Source organism: Schistocerca serialis, chromosome 4 (assembly GCF_023864345.2).
Source record: "Schistocerca serialis cubense isolate TAMUIC-IGC-003099 chromosome 4, iqSchSeri2.2, whole genome shotgun sequence".
Lineage (NCBI taxonomy): Eukaryota > Metazoa > Arthropoda > Insecta > Orthoptera > Acrididae > Schistocerca > Schistocerca serialis.
This window is the reverse complement of record NC_064641.1, coordinates 264,705,557-264,730,474: the sequence shown is the minus strand read 5'-3', so window position 1 is coordinate 264,730,474 and position 24,918 is coordinate 264,705,557. Positions and strand designations below refer to the sequence as shown.

General features: G+C 44.6%; 1 protein-coding gene across 2 annotated transcripts in view; it reads right to left on the bottom strand.

The window, feature by feature from the left end:
- Positions 1-24,918, bottom strand: part of LOC126473771 (tetraspanin-9) — a 523,722-nt gene that overhangs the window by 119,057 nt on the left and 379,747 nt on the right. For both annotated transcript variants that reach the window (XM_050101035.1, XM_050101036.1), the window contains exon 4: positions 13,543-13,615. In XM_050101035.1, the coding sequence (XP_049956992.1) occupies positions 13,543-13,605 (63 nt within the window). In that variant the 5' untranslated portion in view covers positions 13,606-13,615. The remainder of the gene's footprint in view (positions 1-13,542; positions 13,616-24,918) is intronic.

Below are 24,918 nucleotides of genomic sequence, written 5' to 3'. Positions count from 1 at the left end.
TTGTCACGCTATGGTTTTCCAAGCACTCCAACACCTGCAAATCTGTACGAGATTACCTTCCATACTTCACTCAAAACTCAGATATTGGCTCCTCTCGAAGCATCCCAGATTTATATCAAAATACACCAAACGCATCTATAATAACTGTCAATGTATTTTAGTCTTCTTTACCCGAAATATCGCAAAACATTGTTGGTAATATTGTGGAGTCAGCTTCTATCGAGTATTTCCACTGCAGCAGCTAATATACGAGGTGCATTTAAGTTCTAAGGCCTCAGATTTTTTTTCTCCGGACTGGAAAGAGATAGAAACATGCACATTGTTTTAAAATGAGGCCACGTTCATTGTCAATACGTCCCAGAGCTGGCAGCACCGTACGGCAGATGGAATTTTACCGCCAGCGGCGAGAATGAGAACTGTTTTAAATACTTAAAATGGCGACGTTTTCCTTACTTGAACAGCGTGCAATCATTCGTTTTCTGAATTTGCGTGGTGTGAAACCAATTGAAATTCATCGACAGTTGAAGGAGACATGTGGAGATGGAGTTATGGATGTGTCGAAAGTGCGTTCGTGGGTGCGACAGTTTAATGAAGGCAGAACATCGTGTGACAACAAACCGAAACAACCTCGGGCTCGCACAAGCCGGTCTGACGACATGATCGATAAAGTGGAGAGAATTGTTTTGGGGGATCGCCGAATGACTGTTGAACAGATCGCCTCCAGAGTTGGCATTTCTGTGGGTTCTGTGCACACAATCCTGCATGACGACCTGAAAATGCGAAAAGTGTCATCCAGGTGGGTGCCACGAATGCTGACAGACGACTACATGGCTGCCCATGTGGCATGTTGCCAAGCAATGTTGACACGCAACGTCAGCATGAATGGGACTTTCTTTTCGTCGGTTGTGACAATGGATGAGACGTGGATGCCATTTTTCAATCCAGAAACAAAGCGCCAATCAGCTCAATGGAAGCACACAGATTCACCGCCACCAAAAAAATTTCAGGTAACCGCCAGTGCTGAAAAAATGATGGTGTCCATGTTCTGGGATAGCGAGGGCGTAATCCTTACCCACTGCGTTCCAAAGGGCACTATGATAACAGGTGCATCCTACGAAAATGTTTTGAAGAACCAATTCCTTCCTGCACTGCAGCAAACACGTCCGGGAAGGGCTGCGCGTGTGCTGTTTCACCAAGACAACGCACCCGCACATCGAGCTAACGTTACACAACAGTTTCTTCGTGATAACAACTTTGAAGTGATTCCTCATGCTCCCTACTCACCTGACCTGTCTCCTAGTGACTTTTGGCTTTTTCCAACAATGAAAGACACTCTCCGTGGCCGCACATTCACCAGCCGTGCTGCTATTGCCTCAGCGATTTTCCAGTGGTCAAAAGAGACTCCTAAAGAAGCCTTCGCCGCTGCCATGGAATCATGGCGTCAGCGTTGTGAAAAATGTGTACGTCTGCAGGGCGATTACGTCGAGAAGTAACGCCAGTTTCATCGATTTCGGGTGAGTAGTTAATTAGAAAAAAAATCGGAGGCCTTAGAACTTGAATGCACTTCGTATGTCCTTGCAGTGTACCTGTGGCCATACGTCGGCGCAAGACGTGCTTAAACGACGTATTGGTCAATCTATTTTTATTACCTCTATGGCGAGAATTGTTTGACTAGCTTATCCGCAGTGAGCTCAACGACGCTTTTGCTTGGTGTGCTGTCAGTCGGCTAATTTGTTGATAAGCAGCTGGCGCGAAGTCACGGCCGCAGCACGGGCGCCCAAAGGGAAAATTGGCGCACTGCGTTTTCTTTTTCTTATTGCGAAAACAATTTCTGAACACAGCAACGAAATTATGGCCTATTGCAGCTTTAATTATTCATCGCAATCAAATACATAAATGTTAAAAAAATTATCATACTTCATAATTGAGCCACTGATAGTATACCTCCGCTTACGTTGTGAATCTATAATTCATCCTTGTTTAAGAGATACAAGCAAAGGAAACTAAACAATAGCAAAGTCGATGGTAACTTCGTACACTGTTTCTGGGAGGACTCATTGCATAAAATTATCTGGCTGCTTAAGCTGAGTCACACTTGAATCGACACAGCTCTCGAAGATTTATACCATTCTCATCATCAGGAGATGAATACCAGGTTGAATGTGTGTCTCTTATTTGGTCTTCATTTGGCTTGCCACAATTGGAGCGACGTTCCCTAGCCTACCACCATAACTCAGCCCACGACTAATTGAGAGGCATGTATCTGCCCAAGTATTCAATAACTTATGACAATGAATTTGGATGGAACAAAATTTCGGAAGACTGAGTTTGTACGTGGAGATGTAAAATAACCTAATAACATTGAAGTATAAACTTAAAAGCTGTCAATCTTTGTCGCGACCAGAGTTCTTCACCAGAGATACCACTGTCAATGCTAAAAGAAAATAATGACATAAACTACATTATTAGAGAAATAGAAAATATTTTTGTGTGATTTTGATTTAATTACATTTGCTGCATACTTGGTTTAATTCTAAAGTATTTGTGACTTACCAGGAAGTGTGTTTCTTAAATTTGTTCCTAAAACCGTCGCCTGTGGGTTCGAACTTTCATAAGATTGTACTGTTTCAAAGATACATTTCAGCACGTAAAATTTAGAGAGAAATATCGTTATTAAAATTTATCTGTAACAACAAAGGACAGTATGGAATACCTTTCAGATTATTTGAGTTAAAAGTCATGTTTATGTGTTTCTATGAGCATTTACCAGTGGACGATACCACAAAGGAAAGAAATCCAAACATTCTTCGTCGGATATGTCTGCAGTTATTTCTAAGAGGCCGAAACTGCCTCAGGGGCTGTGCATAAATATCTCAGACACATCATGTTATGACGAGTCTGTAATACACAAATAGTTCTGTCACTATTTAGTTCTAGGAGCTACAGTCTGGAACCGCGCGACCGCTACGGTTGCAGGTTCGAATTCTGCCTCGGGCATGGATGTGTGTGATGTCCTTAGGTTAGTTAGGTTTAAGTAGTTCTAAGATCTAGGGGACTGATGACCTTAGAAGTTAAGTCCCATAGTGCTCAGAGCCACCACTATTTAGTTGTATGAAATATCTGACAGATGCGCTGACGCATATGTCATCTAAAGAAGTGCACGTTGAAATTAGTCATGTAATGAATCGGAAAAGTACAGAGAGGCAAGGATTTTGTGACATCTACGTTTATCAATTCCGTAATTAAAGTGTGTGTTCTAAAGGAGTAATCATGAAAAGTGTGATGTGAGAGAGCCACAGAGTGAACTAATTGAAACTCGAATTTAAGCTTTGATTACAGAAATATTTCACATCTTTTGAATTTGAGTTGTTAAGACTTTGGAAGTTCTAATCGATGGAAAGGAGCTATGGACGTTATCACAGTTACGAATTGAAAGTATGGTTCAAATGGCTCTGAACACTATGGGACTTAACTTCTCAGGTCATCAGTCCCCTAGATTTAGGACTACCTAAACCTAACTAACCTAAGGACATCACACACATCCATGCCCGAGGCAGGATTCGAACCTGCGACCGTAGCAGCCGCACGGTTCCGGACTTAAGCGGCTAGAACGGCTCGGTCACGGCGGCCGGCTAATTGAAAGTATCATCGGTATTATAAATTTAAATGAATTGAGTACAATCAATGCATATCTCCAACCTGTCCTAAAGAACCTGCTGTGCAGTTAAATGTGGATCAAATCTAGTCGCAGTGGGGGTGAAGGTAGTAACAGTGGTAGTAACTGTAACAGTAAGTAGTAGTAGTAGTAGTAGTAGTAGTAGTAGTAAAGAAAGAAAGAAGAATTTGTAGCGATACGACGAGAAATGAGAAGTTCTCAGCAGAATCGTCGTGGATATAAATGTGTGTGAAATACTGAGAAGAACAGGGGACGGTATCAATATATAATAACTACTACATTGGGTGTAAATATTATTATGCGATGAAGAGGTTGGTACATGAGAGGAAGTAATGGCGGGCCCCTCAAACCAGTCAGATGACTCATGACACAAAAACGAAGTTGAAAAATGTTCGTAGCCGCGGGCTGGCTTTTGCTGGTAAACGGAAGATGTAATAAAATGTTAGTATCCCAAAACCCGTAGAACGGAATGTGCCACACTAGATTAACAAAAAAACTACTGAATATCTTAAATTTCAAAAAGCTAAAAGCTACTGGGTTAGAAGAAGTTAAGCAGGACTCACGACAAGATACCATCAGAGAACGCAAAATCTTTTGAATCATAGTTGCAAATCACACATTCGCAGAGGAAAATAAAAAACTGAAAAACAGTGGACAGAGAAACGCATTTATCACCACAGCGAATTCATGAAGATATTTTGGGGAGAGAAGAACAAAATGAAGCTGTCAGACCAAGCTAACAAGTTCAACCACGCACATGAGCTGGAAATAATGAAGAAAGAAGAAAGAAGAAGAAAACTCGGTCGCAAAACCCTGAGTCGTGAGCAAATGTAGCATCTTGCTGGCGGCGCTAAAAGTTTCGAAGGGCTAGTGTACTGTATCAATACATTAAGCCTTTCCGAAACTGGATCCAAAAATACTTCGATTTGTTATTTAGTTTGGGGGCCTCGTACAATTATTGATCACTAGAGTGGACATCAAATGGTTCAAATGGCTCTGAGCACTAGGAGATTTAACATCTGAGGTTATCAGTCCCCTAGAACTACTTAAACCTAACTAACCTAAGGACATCACACACATCCATGCCCGAGGCAGAATTCGAACCTACGACCGCAGCGGTCGCGCGGTTCCAGTCTGAAGCTCCTAGAACCGCTCGTCCACGCAGGCCGGCAGAGTGGACATCAATAACTTGGGATAAATTACGTACCTATCTGCACTGTGTTAGGTAATATTAGATCGAGGTATCAGATGTAATAGGTGTGCTGCTGTTTTTGACATTTGTGAGTCCCGTTACACTTAGCCTTCTCTGAGAGAACATCATTCCGTCAGCGATTCCTATTGCAGCTTAGAAAAAATACCAAACTTTCCAGACTTGGTACTGTGCAGGGGTGAGGCAATCTTTACAAAATATATGATATAGGCTTCCACAACCAGCGTGTTTGGGTATATTTAAAGCCCAGATAGTAAATGAAGTTATGTACCAGCAGAGAATGCTCTGTCATTGTCGATACCAGCATTATTAACGATCACTCGTTTATGACTACACGCAGTGCTTACAGGCGATATGCGAGTTCTTGTGCAACAGTTTGCCTGATTATATGGTTCACATACAACTACAAGTCGTCGAACACAATGTGCCTTCAAGTACAACTCCATATTTCAGTGTGCATTCCCAAAGATACCTTACTGCACATCACCTTGGACGGCGGATAGGAAGAGCACTACCAATTCCTTGACCAACACACTCACTCATTGAATGAAATCCATTGGACTTGTACGCGTAAGATTACCGGATACATTTCCCAATGTTTTTCTTCTTTGGTCATGGAAAATTCTAATTGTAGTACTGTCCACTACTTTCAGTCGCCCTTCAAAACTATTTATGTGACTCGAGGAGAACAGCTGCAAACTTAGCAAACTGGATAAAAAATTAGCCGCCCCATGAGATATCGTGCAGATACTGTGCAATATTGCCGCTAGCATTGATAATGGCTGCAAATAGCCGAGGCATAGAGTCCACCAGCTTCTTCAGGTAAGCTGTACACACCTGAAGCTACTCACTGACTATCAGGTCGCGTAGAGCAACCAAAATACAGAAGTATGACTGCGACGTTTTATGCGCTGTCCCAAGTAGTCCCAGACATTTCCCACTTTATTGTTTTGGATTAAGATCATATTATTTAGCGATCCAGAAGAGGTATGATTGGGTGCGAGAGTCTTCGTCAAACGACGATCGTACACGTGCAGAGCTGTGAAAAGGACTGTTGTCATCTTGAAAGACAAGGATCTCGCAGAATACTCATAATGCAGACCTAGAAGAAGAACACTTGGACACCGAGGATGTTGAAATAAACAAACTAATTAACGTTCAGAATACGGCAAAGGAGTGGGTTCAAGTTGAGCTGTGCACCGGTTGGTATCGATAAACGCTACGCCAGAGACATTGCAACTCCATTAGTTGCTCGCCGAATTCGCCGCGTCCCGGCCAGCAGCAAGTGCAGTGGTGGGGGATGGCGCACATTGTGACACAGCCGACGAAGGGAGGGGCAGGGCAGGGAAGGGCAAGGCTGGGCTGGGCTGGGCGGGGCAGCGAAGGGAATACCTGGCGACACGTTGTGAGCGCGTGTTGTAAGGCAGTTCAACCACTGTCGCGCAGTCGTTCCTTGTAGATTCAGTTTGCTTTCTTTCTTTGTGAAGACGTGGATGAACTCATGAATCTTGGTTTAGAGTCGGATTCTAATGAAATAGACATGCTGATGTTATTACATAACACTTCAAACGAAAAAATCAGAATCGAAAAGCGTATATAAGAGAAACACTCATGGCGAATTCACTTTGACATCAGAGTTTTCTGCCACGCGGTGTAGCCGTGCGGTCTAGGGCGTCTTGTAACGGTTCGCGCCGCAACCCCCTTCGGAGATTCGAGTCCACCCTCGGGTATGGGTGTGTTGTCCTTAGAGTAAGTTAGTTAAATTAAGTAGTACGTAAGCCTAGGGACCGATGACCTCAGCAGTTTGGTCCCATAGTCCTTACCACAAATTTCCGTTTCAGAATTTTCTGATAAGCAGTTCACGAATTACTTCCGCTTAGACTGAGGTCAGTTCCTCTAAGTTCAAGAGCTTGTGCGTAAATTCATATTTCCTGAAAGATGTAAAACCCGAAAACCAACTGCAAATGAGGAAAAACATGCTATCTTTCTGTAAGCATTACCGAAATTTCTTACAAAGTAAAGACATAAGCAAGTATTGCTTATGTTACTCAGGAAAATTAGGCAAATTGTTACTGTTCATGAGCTGAACTTAGGATCCAGCAGCCGTACTTGAAGGCACGTCTACTGATCTGAAGAGGTGTCCAAAACGTACCGCTGACTTTCGTCGAGTACCATGGATATGAAGCACTTGTTGCGTCGAAAGCCCGAAGTGGGTCGAGTTCCTGAGTTGGAGACCTGAATTACCAGGAGCGATGCCTCAGTTTACGGAATCACTTCTAATATTTTACCGTAGATGAAATGTTAAATTGTTGGTGGCAAATTTTTAGTTGTTTGGTAGATGGACACGAAGAAATGGTAGCGTAGGTCTCTTGCACATTTTAGGTCTTCAGTTTTTTTTTGCGTTCAGTTGCTCTTTCTTTTACCCTTTGCTGACGTTGCACAATGGAATGTTATATCAGCTTGGAAACACCAAGTTTCTCCATTTCCTTTCGTTGTTCTTTACTACATAGGTGCTTTATTGACGAGGAAATGTCCAATTTTGCAGTCGCTGTGTGAGACGTAGCTTCCCCACATCTGTCAGTATTTCCAACACCTTCGCCTTGGTTGTCGTTCTTCTGAGACACCACCCCGCAGTGACGCACGCGCAGTACACTGTGTCCCGGACAGCGCGCGGCGTAGGCGGAAGCGGACACTGTCATGCCCTCCCTGCCCAGCCCTGCGCCACAATTTCCACCTGTCAGTCACAAAAGCTGGTGCCGCCTTGCCCCCGCCTTTGTCGTCCACATCCCAATACGCGCCTTGCCTATCGTTGAGCGCGCCTGCGCAAGACGGTCTCTTGGTCTGGTCGCATGGTAGTGTTGACTCTCACCTTTGGAGCAGTAGCCTGTTCTTGGGCGGATTGCAGCCGCTGTATTCGCTCCATTTGAGATGGGGTGATGGCTAAGGTGAAGCATTATCATTCCGTGTGTGGCGCATGGCCAGTCTACTGGAATCTACAGCCAAGCGAGTTCCACACCCGTAGTTGAGAGTTCCGGAGGCATGTAGGTAGATGGGCACGCTGCGTGGCAACTGATGAAGATCATATGTTTTTAACGACGCCATTACATGGGTTTCACCAATATACCAGTCAGTTATAATTAAACTGCAGCTACTGACAGAGGTCCAGTGTGCTGTAATTAGCGTATGACAGCAAAACTTGATAGATATTCTAAAGTGTTAATGCGGAACTGATTTATGCTGGTTAAAAATTATTTCCAACTTTCGTCACCAGGTGCATCTCTGGCGCTGCGAATGCAAGAAAGGCGTATAGAAATGTTTCAGTATGTAAGGGATTAGGAGCGTGACCTGGGCAGAAAAGGCCAAGTAAGTTATAAACAGTTCACCAACTACAAACAAGTGAGTGGGATATAACGTTCAATTTTATTATTAATCGCTGCTCACACTATTTATTCAATATCAGCACCACAGACGTAGACAGGATGCTGCATCCGTAAAACGACATGATCAACAGTTGCTGGCAACAGTTCCGGCAGAATCTGAGCAACGTGTTCCTGGATACTGGACTTCAGGTCACGTAGAGACAGAACGTGTCCCAGATGAACACGTTCCTTTAGATACCTCCATAGCCAATAGTCACATCGATTCAGATCAGGTGATCTTGCAGGCCATGCATCTGGAAAACCTCTGGAGATCATTCTCCTGGAAGGCTGCGAGCCGGCTGCGGTGACCGAGCGGTTCTAGGCTCTTCAACCCGGAACCGGGCCACTGCTACGGCCGCATGCCTCGGGCATGGATGTGTGTGATGTCCTTAGGTTAGCTAGGTTTAGGCAGTTCGAAGTTCTAGGGGACTGATGACCTCAGATGTTAAGTCGCATAGTGTTCAGAGCCATTTGAACCGTTTGAAGGCTGCGATTAGCAAATCTTTCATGAAGGTCTCGATAAAGTGCAGACGTCACTGTATACGTGACAGGCCCTCTTGGTGTATCTTCTTCAAAGATGAACAGACCGAGAATGAAGGTGCTTACGAATCCACACCACACAGTCACATAAGGTGCTTAGTGCACAACACGCGGTTTAATACTACCCCAAATTCGATAGTTCTGTGTACGCATTGCCCTCTATACTGTAAAATATGCCTCGTCACTCTACAGAATATTGCCTGTTCAAATGTAACCAACGTCGATCCGTGCCAGAAACCGAAGAGCAAATTCAGAACGTTGCTGCGGATCATGAGACTTCAGTTGCTGCACAGTCTAGATCTTGTAAAGGTACCAGTGTAAAATAGACCGAAGAACTTTCTGTACCGCTGACCATGGGACGGACAATCCTCGTCACATTGCCCGAGCACCAGCACTTCCTCGGCGCACATGCTGCGTCGTCGATCACAACAGCAAGCTCGTCAATAACTTCCACTGGGAAAGGACTCCGTCTTCCAGATGCCAAGCCAAGCTGACCCGTGTTTTCGAATTTCATTATAATCTTCTTAAGACGTTTAATGACATCGGACCCCTCCTCGGGTTTTCAACCGGCGATATTCTCTCTATGCTGTCCGCCTGCTTAGCTGAGTGGTAACGTGCTTGCCTCCCATGCAGCGGGCCCGGGTTCGATTCCCGGCCGGGAGGATAACACAGCTGGATGTTGTGTTGTCCTCATCACCGGCACGCAAGTCGCCCAATGTGGCGTCGACCGAAATAAAGACTTGTACTCGCCGGCCGCACTTCCCCGGATGGGGCTTCCCGGCCAACAATGCCACACACACATTTCATTTTTTCTCTCTATGCTGCCGTTCACATAAAACAATTTCGTTAGCAGCTCACAGTCTCCCTTCTCAATAGCCATACTGTTCACTCACGTTATGACTTGTCAAATGACAGCGTGGATGTCATACAAAAAGCGTACAGCGCGAGATTTACACTTGGTGTCCAAAACTGAAGCTGTCCGCAGCTCGTGGTCGTGCGGTAGCGTTCTCGCTTCCCACGCCCGGGTTCCCGGGTTCGATTCCCGGCAAGGTCAGGGATTTTCTCTGCCTCGTGATAACTGGATGTTGTGTGATGTGCTTAGGTTAGTTACGTTTAAGTAGTTATGAATTCTTTTGTGAACTTTTAATAAGCATAGTGATTTACATGGTAAATTGCGTGCCGGGCATTGTTTAGACTGTAATTATCTTCTGCACGAATATTCATTATCGTGAATAATCAGCTAAATGTTATCTCGTGTAATCATGTATATTGAATAACTCTGCAGAACTCGTAAATTGGGCTCCTAGTGTGGTTTCCCGTAACTGAATTTGTAGACGCCGACTGTGAATGAGTGATCAAGTATTGCCCAATGCGTTTGCTACAGAGACTATTTTGATTTTTTTTTTCTTTCTGTGTGTTCGGTTCAAATGGTTCAAATGGCTCTGATCACTATGGGACTTAACATCTGTTGTCATCAGTCCCCTAGAACTCAGAACTACTTAAACCTAAATAACCTACGGACATCACACACATCCATTCCCGAGGCAGGATTCGAACCTGCGACCGTAGCAGTCGCGCGGTTCCGGAATGAGCGCCTAGAACCGCTAGACCACCGCGGCCGGCGTGTGTTCGGTTTGAAGGTTGTAAAAGTTTACTTCTTTTACATTCATATGGATGATTGTTACTTAAATTGTGCCAAATTTCCTTTGTTAGTACCCGCTCCCTGCTCCATGCACTGCTAACACTGGGGAAGTCACGTTACGAAAAAACGGCTTAAAACATAACAGAACGACCTCCTGCCTGAGCTACACCTCCCACACTAGGCGGGTGAAGGTGCACTCGACGCACTGCATATGATATGTAAGAAGAGGGAAAATCACGACTTGTCGGACGACACCACACGCCTGCAGTCAGTTATTGTTCCCGCGTTTTTTTGGCCTATTGAAGATGGGCAGCAGTGAGCAATGGCCTTTTGCTATATACCCGGCTCCATGTGAACATAGCATACGGTTTCCATCCCAACGTTTGCTAGGAAACTGGTCGATGTGGACCTGCATTCGTTGCCGGCAACAATACCTGTCGGGTTTGTAATCGATTGTCATTGACAAGGCGTGACACTCGTCTCCTGGCTCTGTCGGCTAGGATCTGTTTATTACCACTGCTCGAAACGCCGTGTTTCATGCTGCTAGTCTTACAACATTCATTACAGACACGTTGGACAATCCGATTTGATACACGAACACATCGAACACCTCCATTCACCGTGTCTTCATGAGCACATCCAGACACGATAGCTCCTTTCTGCCACTATCAGGTCTCGACATCGACCCCTGCTACTACGCTGATTCCATACAAAGGACTGGTACTTCACTTTCAGGACTTAAATTATCGATGAGAAGGGAATATCATTTACACCACTGCAAATCAACCAGTGCGCTCTTTTAAGGAGGCAGCTGATGTTTTTGTGCCAACGGCCTTGCGGCAGTGGTTCCAGTTAGAGGACCGAAGTTAAGGGCTGTTGGGGTTGTCTAGCACTTGGATGGGTGACCGTCCTGGTGTGCCAAGTGCTGTTGGCAAGCGGGGTACATTCAGCCCTTGTGAGGCAAATTTAGGAGCTACTTGACAGAGAAACATCGGCTGCTGTCTCGAAAACTAACAACGGCCGGGAGAGCGATGCGCTGACCACATCCCCTCCACATCCGTGTCCGGTGACGTGTAAGGGCTGAAAATGACACGGTGGTTGGTCGGTACCGTTGGTCCTTCAAGGGCTGTTCGGAAGTAGTTTCTTAGATAGTGTTTTATCCGATGATCGTACCTCCACTAACAAGCAGACGAAACTAGACTGCATGCGAGAATACTGCACTGGTATGGATTGTAATTAATTTAGTCTTTCTATTTCGACGGGGCAATCTTCCAGTTTTGGATAAATCATGTGCCTCGGGCCATTATTTTCGTTTCTGTCATATCTGATTGTTATCGCTGACAGACTATAACAGCCGCCCCAGTATTTATTAGAAGTTTTTCCTTTGGTAAAAGCTTTATCAAATGTCCATAGGCGTAAACATCTAGGAACGCTTATTCTTGCTGGCAGTTTCTCAGACTCATTAATTGATGGAAACGGAATAACCACAATTTCAGGAAGAACGCTAACATGTTCGAATTACTAATAATTGTTTAAACTAGCAGCTCTCCCCTGAGTAACAAATGGTTCAAATGGCTCTGAGCACTATGGGACTCAACTGCTGAGGTCATTAGTCCCCTAGAACTTAGAACTAGTTAAACCTAACTAACCTAAGGACATCACAAACATCCATGCCCGAAGCAGGATTCGAACCTGCGACCGTAGCGGTCTTGCGGTTCGAGACTGCAGCGCCTTTAACCGCACGGCCACTCCGGCCGGCCCCTGAGTAACAGCTATTCATACAGAAATGTTAATGCCAGTGCGCCATCGCAAAAGTTCTCTATTGGAGATACTGAGGCATGGAGGACGAGGTGACAGAATACACAACTCACTCGTTTACTTAGGTGAAAAACTAATTTCTTGGCTAAACTTAATTCATTTGATATTTAACTTTCACGGATGATGTTTTAGTCACGTTACCCGTCCCACGGAAATAGTAGTCACGTGACCACCCCATGGGAACAGGGATTTTCTTTTTTTCAGGGTGAAAGCTAACCTTGCCTGTGAGTTAATTCAGGCTTAAGCTACCTCCATTCCAAAGTTCATTCAAATTCGTGCAGCCGTTCCAGCGTGAAGCAGTAACAAACATCATAATCAGACAAAGAAAGAAAATGAGCAATTTTTAGTTCGAGGTAGCGCAAATTTTGTAATGTTTGTACGCGAAACAGGGTCATCGGCCCTCAAGTGTGTGCCTGTAACCAACAGATATCAGCAGATAATCAGATCCAGCCTCATTTAAATCCTGCCACGTTCTACATGAAAAGCAAGACATCCCTCTTCCGTACAGCATTTCAATGACACCGCCGTTGTCTCAGAAGCAATAAGACAGGCCAGACCCTCAGCGTCTAAAATGCCACGGGCTTGTATGGAAGTATGTATTAAACACTTTGAGGATTGTATAAGCATTGCATTCATTACTTCGAATGGCATTATGTAGGGCATGTTAAACGATAAAGGCATTTTCACAAATACAACTCAAAAGTCAAAGAGTAAATAGCTTTTTGTAAGGGCAATTACTGTTCCACATTTGGCACTATATTCTTCAAATCAATAACTGTATTGGACTGTAACATATACTAGCTTATATGTTAATTTAGGATACAAGCTATTCCATTCCAAATTTCTTCCGAATTGGTCCATCCGTTTCATCGTCAAGGAGTACAAATACACTCACACACAAATTTTCGCGTTTACAATATAGGATAATTTAAGACACAATCCAGGATAGCAGTACAGGAATTTATCAGACTGGTAATGAGCACTACTGCGTGACCTCATTCAGATACAGGTTTAATGAGCTACCCTGCTCTTCAGACCGTTTGTGGCACTGCAAACAATATATGGTTAAAAATTTATGTATTTAGAATATAGTGTCTCTTAGGCTTTCATATTGACTGACATGTGGCAGCCCGACTGTATTTTCATGCTTTCTGTTTCGCCCTGGTTGCAATTAAATACTTCACGGCCTCCACATATGGTAGCGATAGAACTTTGATGTAAACAACATGTGACTTACCCACATGATGACATTCAGTGTGCAGAACACGTGCCGCACGCATGTGTATCCACTGCGACCCATTTTTGCGTTCCTGCAACAAATGAAAAAAAATTTTAAACATCACAGCAAAATTTTTTTAAGGGTTTCCTACAGGCACCATCTTTCTGAAGAACAGCAACCTATTCACTTTACTCAACTTGTGTTAACACATTTCCTAGATTTTCATTTTCCATTTCAATGCGTTTTTAAGCTGGCTCACTTTTTCCGATTATCATAATTTGGACTTTGTAAATATTTCAATATTTCTTTGACGACACAGTACAGGTAACAAATCTGAAATATTCAGATGTTTAGCGTCCTGTCTAGGTACATAGTGCACTTCCTTTTTTTTATTACTGCAAAATAGCGTTAGTCACAAACAGAAATATTACACCATAAAAATTAACCTCTAAGTATTGAAGTATGATAACGGACAAAATTCAGTATCCGGAATGAATTTTCACTCTGTACCGGAGTGTATGTTGATTCGTAACGTCGTGGGAGATTAAAACTGTGTGCCGGACAAGGACCTTTGCCTTACGTGGGGAGGGGCCCTACCGACTGAATCATCCAAGCAGGATTCACAACCCACGCTCATGGTTTTACTTCCACCAGTAGCTTATCACCAGCCTTCCAAACTTCGAAGTATCTTGGAAAAATGTGTCTGAAAAATAATATTGTGGATAATTGGCTTAGTCACAATTCTTCCGTTAGTGCTAGTCTTGCAAGGTTGTCGGGAGTACGTCGGGCAAGTTGAGAAAGTTTTAGAAAGGTACTATCAGAAATAAAGCTGTGAGAGTGGGGCGTAAATCGTGAATAGACTTGTTTCGGTCGCTAACAACATTGCCCACGAAACCAAGGTTCCGGATTAGAGTCCCAGTCCGACACTTTTAATATGCACAGAATTTCCATGGACAGGCTGATTTGGATCACTCTTACGAAATCTTACAGCTGATCAACTCTATCAATAACCGTATTTACCTGGAAATCCACATAGTAAGGAAATAAGCAGTGTAACAGTTTAACGATCTGCCCAGTATTCTGGCTGAATCTGGATGAGCGGGCAGGAATCTCAGCGCTTTTCCTGCTGAACAGTGTCTTAACAACTGCATAACGAGGAGTCTCAGACGTGTCAGTGACGATAGGAGATTAAACTATAGCGCCTCACCAGCAGAAAGAGACGTACTCGGCTGGTGATGTTACGGCAAAGGAGGCACCTGAGCTTTAGACTCAAAATGAGGTGGAAAACTGAAAATTTAAGGTAAGGAACTAACAGTCGGATATTAATGTTTTGTTTCTTACTGACAAACTGCATTTACGAAAAACTCATAGCAGAAGTACAATATCAGCTTGCTATTTGCGGACAGAAGCCTTTCAAAAAATGGTTCAAATGGCTCTGAGCACTATGGGACTCAACTGCTGAGGTCATTAGTCCCCTAGAACTTAGAACCAGTTAAACCTAACTAACCTAAGGACATCACAAACATCCATGCCCGAGGCAGGATTCGAACCTGCAACCGTAGCGGACTTGCGGTTCCAGACTGCAGCGCCTTTAACCGCACGGCCACTTCGGCCGGCCAGAAGCCTTTCCTTTAGTTCAGCGATTGATATGCTAATTACTTTTTTTTAAATTTACATTTTTGCCATCGTTCAGAGAAACATACATTTGCCATGATGTCTCTGCTTACTTCAATTTCGGCAGTCATAGTGATGAAGACCTACAAACGACGGAACAAGGAAGAGGAAGAGGCTTTCAGGTCGACTGTTTATCTACCATTTATTGGGAATATTTCTTCACAGATAGGCAGAATATTGAGAAAGTATCAAGTGAGAGTCATCTTTCGTCCTCCTTCCAAAATTTCATCACTGGTGGGATCCGTTAAAGACGACCTGGGCCTGCGTAAACCAGGTGTTCACAAAATTCCGTGTGAATGCGGCAAATCATATATAGGGAAAACAACACGAACTGTGCAGGAACGCATTGTGGAACACCAACGGCATACTCGCCTTCTCCAACCCACCAAGTCCGCAATCGCCGAACATTGTATTTCCACAGACCATTCCATGAGTTACGACGACACGAAAATTTTGGCCCATACATCAAACTTTTGGAGCTCGATTATCAATGAATCTGTGGAAATAAGACTGTCTGACAACGAGACTCTCATCAACCGAGATAGCGGTTATCAGTTGAACTCTGCTTGGAATCCTGTTATAGAGAAACTTCGTAGTCGACGTAGTTATCTGCATAAAGATGGAAATCGACCTGACACCGATACGCCAGGCTTTCGCAGTGGAGGGCGCGAGGCGCAGCGCACGGAGCCGTTATGAACGCGCACGCTGAGCAGCGCATGCGCAATGTCACCTCAGAAGGCTTTAAATAGCGGAGCTCAGCGCGTACTCGCCAGTACTACTACAGTGGCATTCACCTGAAGATGGCCAGAAGACTCTGCGCTGAAATATCGTGGCAGAACGTTGCTGATATCCGGCAGTTCTCCCGTGTTTTTATGGAACAGTCATAGTGTAGGTGGAAGAAGGTGACAGGCAAACAAACAGAAGGATGCTCTTGTTTCTGCTGTTAGAGAGTTCAGACGTAGGGTAGACGCCGGTTTACCTGGATTATGCACATACTTAATTTTACTACGAGAGCAATATGATCTATTAAAAGTTTTACGGCTAGCAGCAATAAATTTAGGGAACTATTGAAAATAGTTTCTCTCTAATGCTACAGAGTTACCAAGTGACCTGCTTGTATATCTTAATGTCGGACTCTTATGGGCCATGAATAGCACGACATCGTGCAGCGTGACGAGTCTCTGACGTCAAAGCGTGGAAAACACACATTGTGTAATCTTTCCGAATGTGCAGAGCAATATCAAGAGTGGCAGATATTCTAAAGCACAGTTGAATGTGTATCAGTAACACCAACGTCGCATAAAGGATGGCCCTCATTACAGAGGCATCATGGCTGTTTGGACGTAGGAAGAACTTGGTGTATTGATAGGTGCATTTGAAGAAGAACCTTTCATCCACAACGACAAATGATATCATAACTGTCACATGGAGGCGCTAACACATGTCTTTGACAGAGTGAAATGAAATGAAATATGCGTGTGGCTAGGGCCTCCCGTCGGGTAGACTTCGCCTGGTGCAAATCTTTTTGGTTAATGTCACTTTGGCGTCTTGCGAGTCGACTGGTGTGAAATGAAGTCGCCCAGCGGTAAAGTTATCCAGCTCCACCAGGAATCGAAACCGGGCCCTTCGTCTGGCATTCTGTCGCATTGAGCACTCAGCTATGGGGGTGGACGGCAAAGTGAAAAGCTACGAGGGCGTACTGAAAAGTAATGCCTCCGAATTTTCTGTCTCAGAACTGTTAAAGCTTTTTGAACGAAACAAATATTATTAACAAACGTTATTAACATTCTAAACATTTCTTCTTCATATCTACGAAGTCCTATGCGTTAGAAGGCTCCGAATTGTAGCGTATAACATGGCGGTTGTTTAACCCAACTATTTCGGTGCGTAAAAAACAGCGTGCTGTATAATAGTGTTTGGAATTCGAAGAGTTCGTCCACGTATGGAGCAGACTATTCTTCAGCCTGACAACGGCAGACCACACTCGAGCGATGCGGGATCTGCAACAATCAGACGCCCTTGGTTTACTGTCATCGATCATTCTCCATACAGTCCCGACTCGGCCCCATCCATTTTCATCTCTTTCCAAAACTTAAAGAACGCTTTCGAGGACTTCACTTTGATACCAATGAACTACTGCAAGCAGAGGTGAGCTCGCGGCTCTGACAACAAAATCACGCTTTCTACAGTGACAGTATCAACAAACTGGCTGTATCAACAAACTGGTCTCTCGTTGGGAGGAATGTGTTTGTCGTAAGGGTGACTATGACGAGAAATAAATAGACACGAAGAATAAAGATGTAGAAAGGTAATAAAGTTTGTTTTATTTAAAAATCTTTAAAATTTTTCACATAAAATATTCGGAGACATTACTTTCCACCGTACTATCGTAGTTTACGCTTTTCCCTTTCGAGAACCTGCATGTAGTTCGCGTACTCTAGCTGTACAAGCCATCTGCCGCTTGAGGGTGCTGTACCGTACTAACAAACTGAATCGTTTGGATCGTTTCTGGGCGATCAGCAGCGCGGTGGAGAGCACGTAGTGCGTTGCGTGTTGAATGCCAGCTTGCTAGTCAAGGTGGTGAGCTACATCCGGATCGAACACGTCTTGCGCACTAACGACCGTTAGACTGGTATAACGGACACTTTGATAATTGTTTTTAGGTTTTCCACGCACGTAGCTAAGGAGGTAGGTGTGCTACAAGCGACACCCGCCAGTGTCAATACACGCGTTGCAGTGGTGCACAAAATTTTGCCTCGCTCTCTCAAATATTCCTGCTGTCTTCAAATGCCATTGTTGGCTGGGATAGCCCACGGTGTAGGTCCAGCCGCCTGTGGCAAAATGCATTCTCCTTCCGTGAACGTGGAGCCACATTCCTTGTGGACATGTCAGAATTGTGTCGTATGTGTTTTTGTAGAGTGTCGAGTGTAATGGGAACGCGTATAGTGTAACAAACTTCCTGGCAGATTAAAACTGTGTGCCGGACCGAGACTCGAACTCGGGATCTTTGCCTTTCGCGGGCAAGTGCTCTACCGTCTGAGCTACCCAAGCACGACTCACGCCCCGTCCTCACAGCCCCACTTCTGCCAGTACCTCGTCTCCTACCTTCCAAACCTCACAGAAGCTCTCCTACGAACATTGCAAAACTAGCACTCCTGGAAGAAAGGATATTACGGAGACTTGTCTTAGCTACAGCTTGTGGGATGTTTCCAGAATGAGATTTTCGATCTACAGCAGAGTGTGCGCTGATATGAAACTTGCTGGCAGATCCTTCCATACACGTTATTCACTCTAAGGTGAATGTCTACCGGTGTTTGTCCTTCGGCAGCTAAGAAAACAACAACAACAGCACGTTGGTCTTATTTGGACCCATTTCCTAGCAACGCTGCCATAGTTGACGTATCGGCATTCACCGTATCCACGCCGGCAACACGCGAAGGCTACACTAATCTCTTGTCCACATGTCGGTAATTATGTAACTGCGTCAGAGTCGCGCTACGTTGCAAATACTCTGCAGCAATGCCCTCAAATGGAAACATATGATTTCCTCCCCTACAAATGCACAAATTGAACACGACGGGAAAATCAAAAGAATCGGAGCTCACCGACAGACGCTGTTATCATGCACATTTTTTCTCAACGCGACAGGAAACGGGGGCGGAAGGGGAGAGGATGATCGTGGTACCAAAATCTCCATCAACACACACCTTAAGATGAACGTACAGAGGACAAACAAAATAATGTGAACAGTGGCAGTAATGGGATGGTTGTGTTTGATGGTCAACAATTCAGCTAAGACACTTGTCGCGATGGACTGTGCCTCTTCAGTACGGACTATGCATCAGTGCAGGTTGAGTACGAGTAGTGCACATTTCGTATCTGCGGCCAGAGGCCGAAGTCGGCGTGCAATGAAAGACCTAACACAGTTCCAAAGAGGGCACATTGTGTGGGCCCGATTAGCTGGGGCCTCAGTGACCAAGACAGCCACTTTACTGAATGTTTCAAGAGCAACTGTTTCAACAGTCATGACAGGAAACAAGAAACATGGAAAGACATCATCGTGTAAACGTAACAGTGCGCCCAAATCAAATCTAACTGACAGAGACAGTCGTACGCTAACACGAATTGCATCAAAACAACACAAAACTACGGAAGTTAAAATCACTGAAAAGCTCAATAGCCATCTTCGAGACCAAGCATCTATCGACACTGTCCGCCGAGAAGACCATAAAGCAAACATTCATGGACGAGCTGCTATACCCAAAACCATCAGTGACGACAACAAGCGTAAAACGTGATGTCGTGAGCATAAATCCTGGGTGGCTGATTAGTGGAAACACTTCAAATTCTCCGACGAGTCATCGTTTTCGTTTTTCCCAACATTGGGCCGTGTTTACGTCTGGAGAACGCAAAAACAAGCGTGCAGACTTGATTACTTGACTCCAACGGTTAAGCAGGAGGTGGAAGTGTGATGGTGTGGGCAGCCATATCATGGTATTCTGCTTGCCCCATCATTACTCTCGGAGACCGTGTCACAGCCAACGATTATGTGAAAATTTGAAGTGATCAGATGCACCCCATGATTCAAATGTTGTTCCCCAACAACGATGTCATATTTCAGGACGATAATGCACCCATTAGCACAGCCAGGACAGTCTTATCGTGATATGAGAAGTATGCAACTGAACTGTAGCGTCTTCCCTGGCCAGCATAGTCCATTAGCATTATCGAATCCCTGAGGGCGGTATTGGAGCGGAGAGCAGATTTCCGCCTCCCTCGTCACGACAGTTAGAAGAGGTTCTGATCGAAGACTGGAGACCAAACAATCATTATATGCCAGTATTCCAAGAAGAATAGCAGCTTTATTACAGGCAAATGGGGACCCAACTCCTTATTAACAAACCATTCCCAAATACATCTACATCTACATACATACTCCGCAATCGACCATACGGTGCGTGGCGGAGGGTACCTCGTACCACAACTTGCATCTTCTCTCCCTGTTCCACTCTCAAATAGAACGAGGGAAAAATGACTGCTTATATGCCTCTGTACGAGCCCTAATCTCTCTTATCTTGTCTTTGTGGTCTTTCCGCGAAATGTAAGTTGGCGGCAGTAAAACTGTACTGCAGTCAGCCTCAAATGCTGGTTCTCCAAATTTCCTCAGTTGCGATTCACGAAAAGAACGCCTCCTTTCCTCCAGAGACTCCCACCCGAGTTCCTGAAGCATTTCCGTAACACTCGCGTGATGTTCAAACCTACCAGTAACAAATCAAGCAGCCCGCCTCTGAATTGCTTCTATGTCCTCCCTCAATCCTACCTGATAGGGATCCCAAACGCTCGAGCAGTACTCAAGAATAGGTCGTATTTGTGCTTATAAGCGGTCTCCTTTACAGATGAACCACATCTTCCCAAAATTCTACCAATGAACCGAAGACGACTATCCGCCTTCCCCACAACTGCCATTACATGCTTGTCCCATTTCATATCGCTCTGCAATGTTACGCCCAAATATTTAACCGCCGTGACTGTGTCAAGCGCTACACTACTAATGGAGTATTCAAACATTATGGGGTTCTTTTTCCTATTCATCTGCATTAATTTACATGTATCTATATTTAGAGTTAGCTGCCATTCTTTACACTAATCACAAATCCTGTCCAAGTCATCTTGTATCCTCCTACAGTCATTCAACGACGACAACTTCCGGTACACCACAGCATCGTCAGCGAACAGCCGCACATTGCTATCCACCCTATCCAAAAGATCATTTATGTAGATAGAAAACAACAGCGGACCTACCACACGTCCAAGGGGCACTCCAGATGATACCCTCACCTCCAATGAACACTCACCATCGAGGACAACGTACTGGGTTCTGTCACTTAAGAAGTCTTCGAGCCACTCACATATTTGGGAACCAATCCCATATGCTCGTACCTTAGTTGGGAGTCTGCAGTAGGGCACCGAGTCAAACGCTTTCCGGAAGTCAAGGAATATGGCATCCGTCTGATACCCTTCATCCATGGTTCGCAAGATATCATGTGAAAAAAGGGCGAGTTGCGTTTCGCAGGAGCGATGCTTTCTAAAGCCGTGCTGATGCATGGACAGCAGCTTCTCTGTCTCAAGGAAATTCATTATATTCAGGTGTTCACATTATTTTGCCTATATAGATAGAGACAGTAGACACACATGGGAAAATGCACCGCGGACACATCACGCATTGGCTGCATTACCTATTACCTATAAAAAAGTCGAAGCACAAACATAATCAGTTTTATAGACATGTGCCTCCCAAGTATTGCTCACACAGGGCCTCGCAGGTTCCGAAACCGTCGGTCCCTACCGCTTGCTCCTCCTCTCGAAATACTCGGTCTGCACCGCCTGCATAACTTTGACTGTGAATAAGTGGGAAGCTCTGCAGTAGTGACCGCGGCCGTGTGTGGTCCAGCACCCTGCTGCAGGACCACCGGGCGAGAGCCGTGCCTCGCGCTCTGGTTACGGCCTGCGTGCACGCGATCGTTATGGCCGAGGGGGGCCGCGGACGACCCTGCTCGCCTGGGCTGGGCTGGGCTGGTTGCTCCCACCTAGCGGCTGGTATTGGTTCAACTGCAAAGCTCTTATCGCTGCTCATAGCTCCGAACTCGTGTCTAAACCCACTCACGTGAAAAATCTAGACCGTAGTTAATTCTTCTCCATTGACTTGCCTGAATCTATCAGGAGCAACACATTACGCATAAAAGCAGCGGTAAAGCAACCTGCACACGATGCCAACCCTTCAAAATTCAGCACAAACAGTGACACACAGTTTCAGCTTTCTTGTCACTAACTACAGATTTTCTAGAGAATGGAACATTCTTTTTTTAATGAAAGCAAATTTTTCGCACATTTGGACGTTTTGACTATGCATCTTTTGAACTATGTGTCGTAGAACGATATTATCTTTCAGATATACTCAGTGGTGTATTTCGACGCTGTCTGCAAAATGTGACATGAGTAGACTCAGTAGTAAAGACGTAATAAATTAAGACGTCATGCCTCATGCTGAAGCTTTACTGCATGAATAGCGAAAATGATGGCAGCAATAAACTTTTCCTTTTCATCATTTTGTGGAAGAATATCAGCAAGAATAAGTTTCAAAAATGTTTGCTCTCATTCTCAGCCGCCCGGGGTGGACGAGCGGTTCTAGGCGCTACAGTCTGGAACCGCGGGACCACTACGGTCGCAGGTTCGAATCCTGCCTCGGGTATGGATGTGTGTGATGTCCTTAGGTTAGTTAGGTTTAAGTAGTTCTAAGTTCTAGGGGACTGATGACCTCAGAAGTTAAGTCCCATATTCCTCAGAGCCATTTGAACCATTTGAATCTCATTCTCAAACACTGGATCAAAACAATTAGCGCGCTGTAAGTTACACTGCCTCATGACGGATACACTATTCCTCATTTTGATGCCTGATTTATTGTATTAAACATTTAACGTAAGGTTACATGTCTTAATCAGCAGATTATGACAACATTTTAATTTTTTTAAACGCAGTCAACAATTAATCGAAATATTGGAAATGAAATATTTGTTGTCCTGGAACCCTTTATTTAGGCAACCTGCAGCTGAGATTATGCACCGTGCACCGGGTTAACTAATAAGTAATATAGATGCCGCTGAATTCAGCGGTCGATATAAAGTTACTTGTCAAATACTGAGATGGATACTGCCTCACCATAGGAATATAGAACTGGAACCAGAATAGTGACTGTGAGATAAGGTGATTTAACTCTTAATGGATGGCAGATTATATATACAGGATGAGTCACTTAAGACTTAACATAAATTTTATTTCGCAAACGCTCCCACATATGGAAACGAGGTTTTCGGCACATGATAGTGTACAAAGGAGACCGACCGTACTATGGTGTGCAAGAAAGATTATTAACTCGTGTATCGATAGAAATATTCAAGCAAATATGATTTTTAAAAAAGGGAATAACGTAATTTTTAACGGCATCCGAAAGCGCTTGAAAAGACGATTACACTGATACAATATTTGTTGATTTTGAAGCGGAAACTTCTATCAAAATAATCCGAGAAATATACTAGCGTTGAAAGACAGGTCGGTCGGAATCGGCTACTACTTTGTGAACACGCTCATGCCGAGCTACTTGGTTCTACGTATAAATCCTTTCGACTGTTTGCTTGTCCGCACTGGAACTAGCATTAAGCGTCTCGTCCATCTTCAGGTTATCCTTACTTCAACATACTTAGCATGCAGACATTTACACCAATGAGAAGTTAGAAATGCTACTTTTATAAGGTGAATGTCTAAGAAATGCCATCGAAACGGTACGGTGGTAGAGGGACGTCTATCCTGATTGTCGATGTTCGTCGTGCCAGGCAATTGCCCCAATTATTACGTATTAAATGGAAATAACTCTTTCTTACGAACAGTCTACCTGTGTAGCATTCTACCCCACACACAGCAACATTCGCTGAATGGTTTTTGAGGAAACACTACTGGCCGTACACATCTCCAATGCCATCGTTCACCCCTGTCATGTATGGCTCCCGGTGCACACAGCTGCCTCGGCACTGTTTTTGGACGGCGCCATTTCGCCATCCGCGGTACAGTATAACCATGGCGGCAAATGAGCAGTTTGCAGTGTTATCCATTTTGGAAATGCTTCCACTATTGGCTCGAAAGCCAATAATTTTGCCCCTTTGGACATCAGATAAATCGCTCCGTTTACGCATTACAACAACAGCACTGTTTTCCGCGTCCCCCGACATGCTTCACATACCCGCCACTCCTGGTGCTACTGCCTGCCGTCTGTGAGTAGTTATTGTACGTTGACGTCGAACAGAAACAGTGGTCACATTAGTGTGACTAGACCGTCTATTTTGTGTGTAAAGTTATTTTGCTTTTCATCTGTCGATGACAAAGAGTTCCACTGAAGGATCATTAAAACCATAAATGGTTCAAATGGCTCTGAACACTATGGGACTTAACATCTGAGGTCATCAGCCCCCTAGAACTTAGAACAACTTAAACCTAACTAACCTAAGGACATCTCACACATCCATGCCCGAGGCAGGATTCGAACCCGCGACCGTAGCAGTCGCGCAGCTCCGGACTGAAGCGCCTAGAACCGCTCGGCCACCACGCCCGGTAAACCATAAACGGAAATAATGCTTATTGTTCTGTCGCGAGCACCACTGTCCCCACGTATCTCCATATCGCCACGTTAAAGGAAGCAGAACGGTCACCATGGTGGCACGTTATTGTCCAGACGTCTTCATACTGCCTGTGCTCAATTCCTATCTTACAGTACGGTACGTGGCTGTATGATCTCGCACTGTCGAGCAAACGGTGTGTGTATCCTCTGGGCGCTAATGACATGGAGCCGCTGAGAACTTGCATGACACTGAGTAGGGTCCTCCAAATGCCACCTCTTCTATATTCGTATGGCAGTCATGATATCCTGACCAACACGAGGACAGACATTGCCGAACGATAAACTGCACTCTCTACAAGCCGTTGTTCTGCCACTATCGAATTCCGATACGTGCCGGCAGATGCCTTTCCCTGCACGAGATATAACGCGATTTTCTCACAAATAACCAACACTGAAATGTGATAACCGCCGTGTAATCCTTGTATACAGGTTGTGAGGATATTTTTATGTGTGTTTCCTCTATTAAGTACACACATCAGTGTGTTGGTTATTGT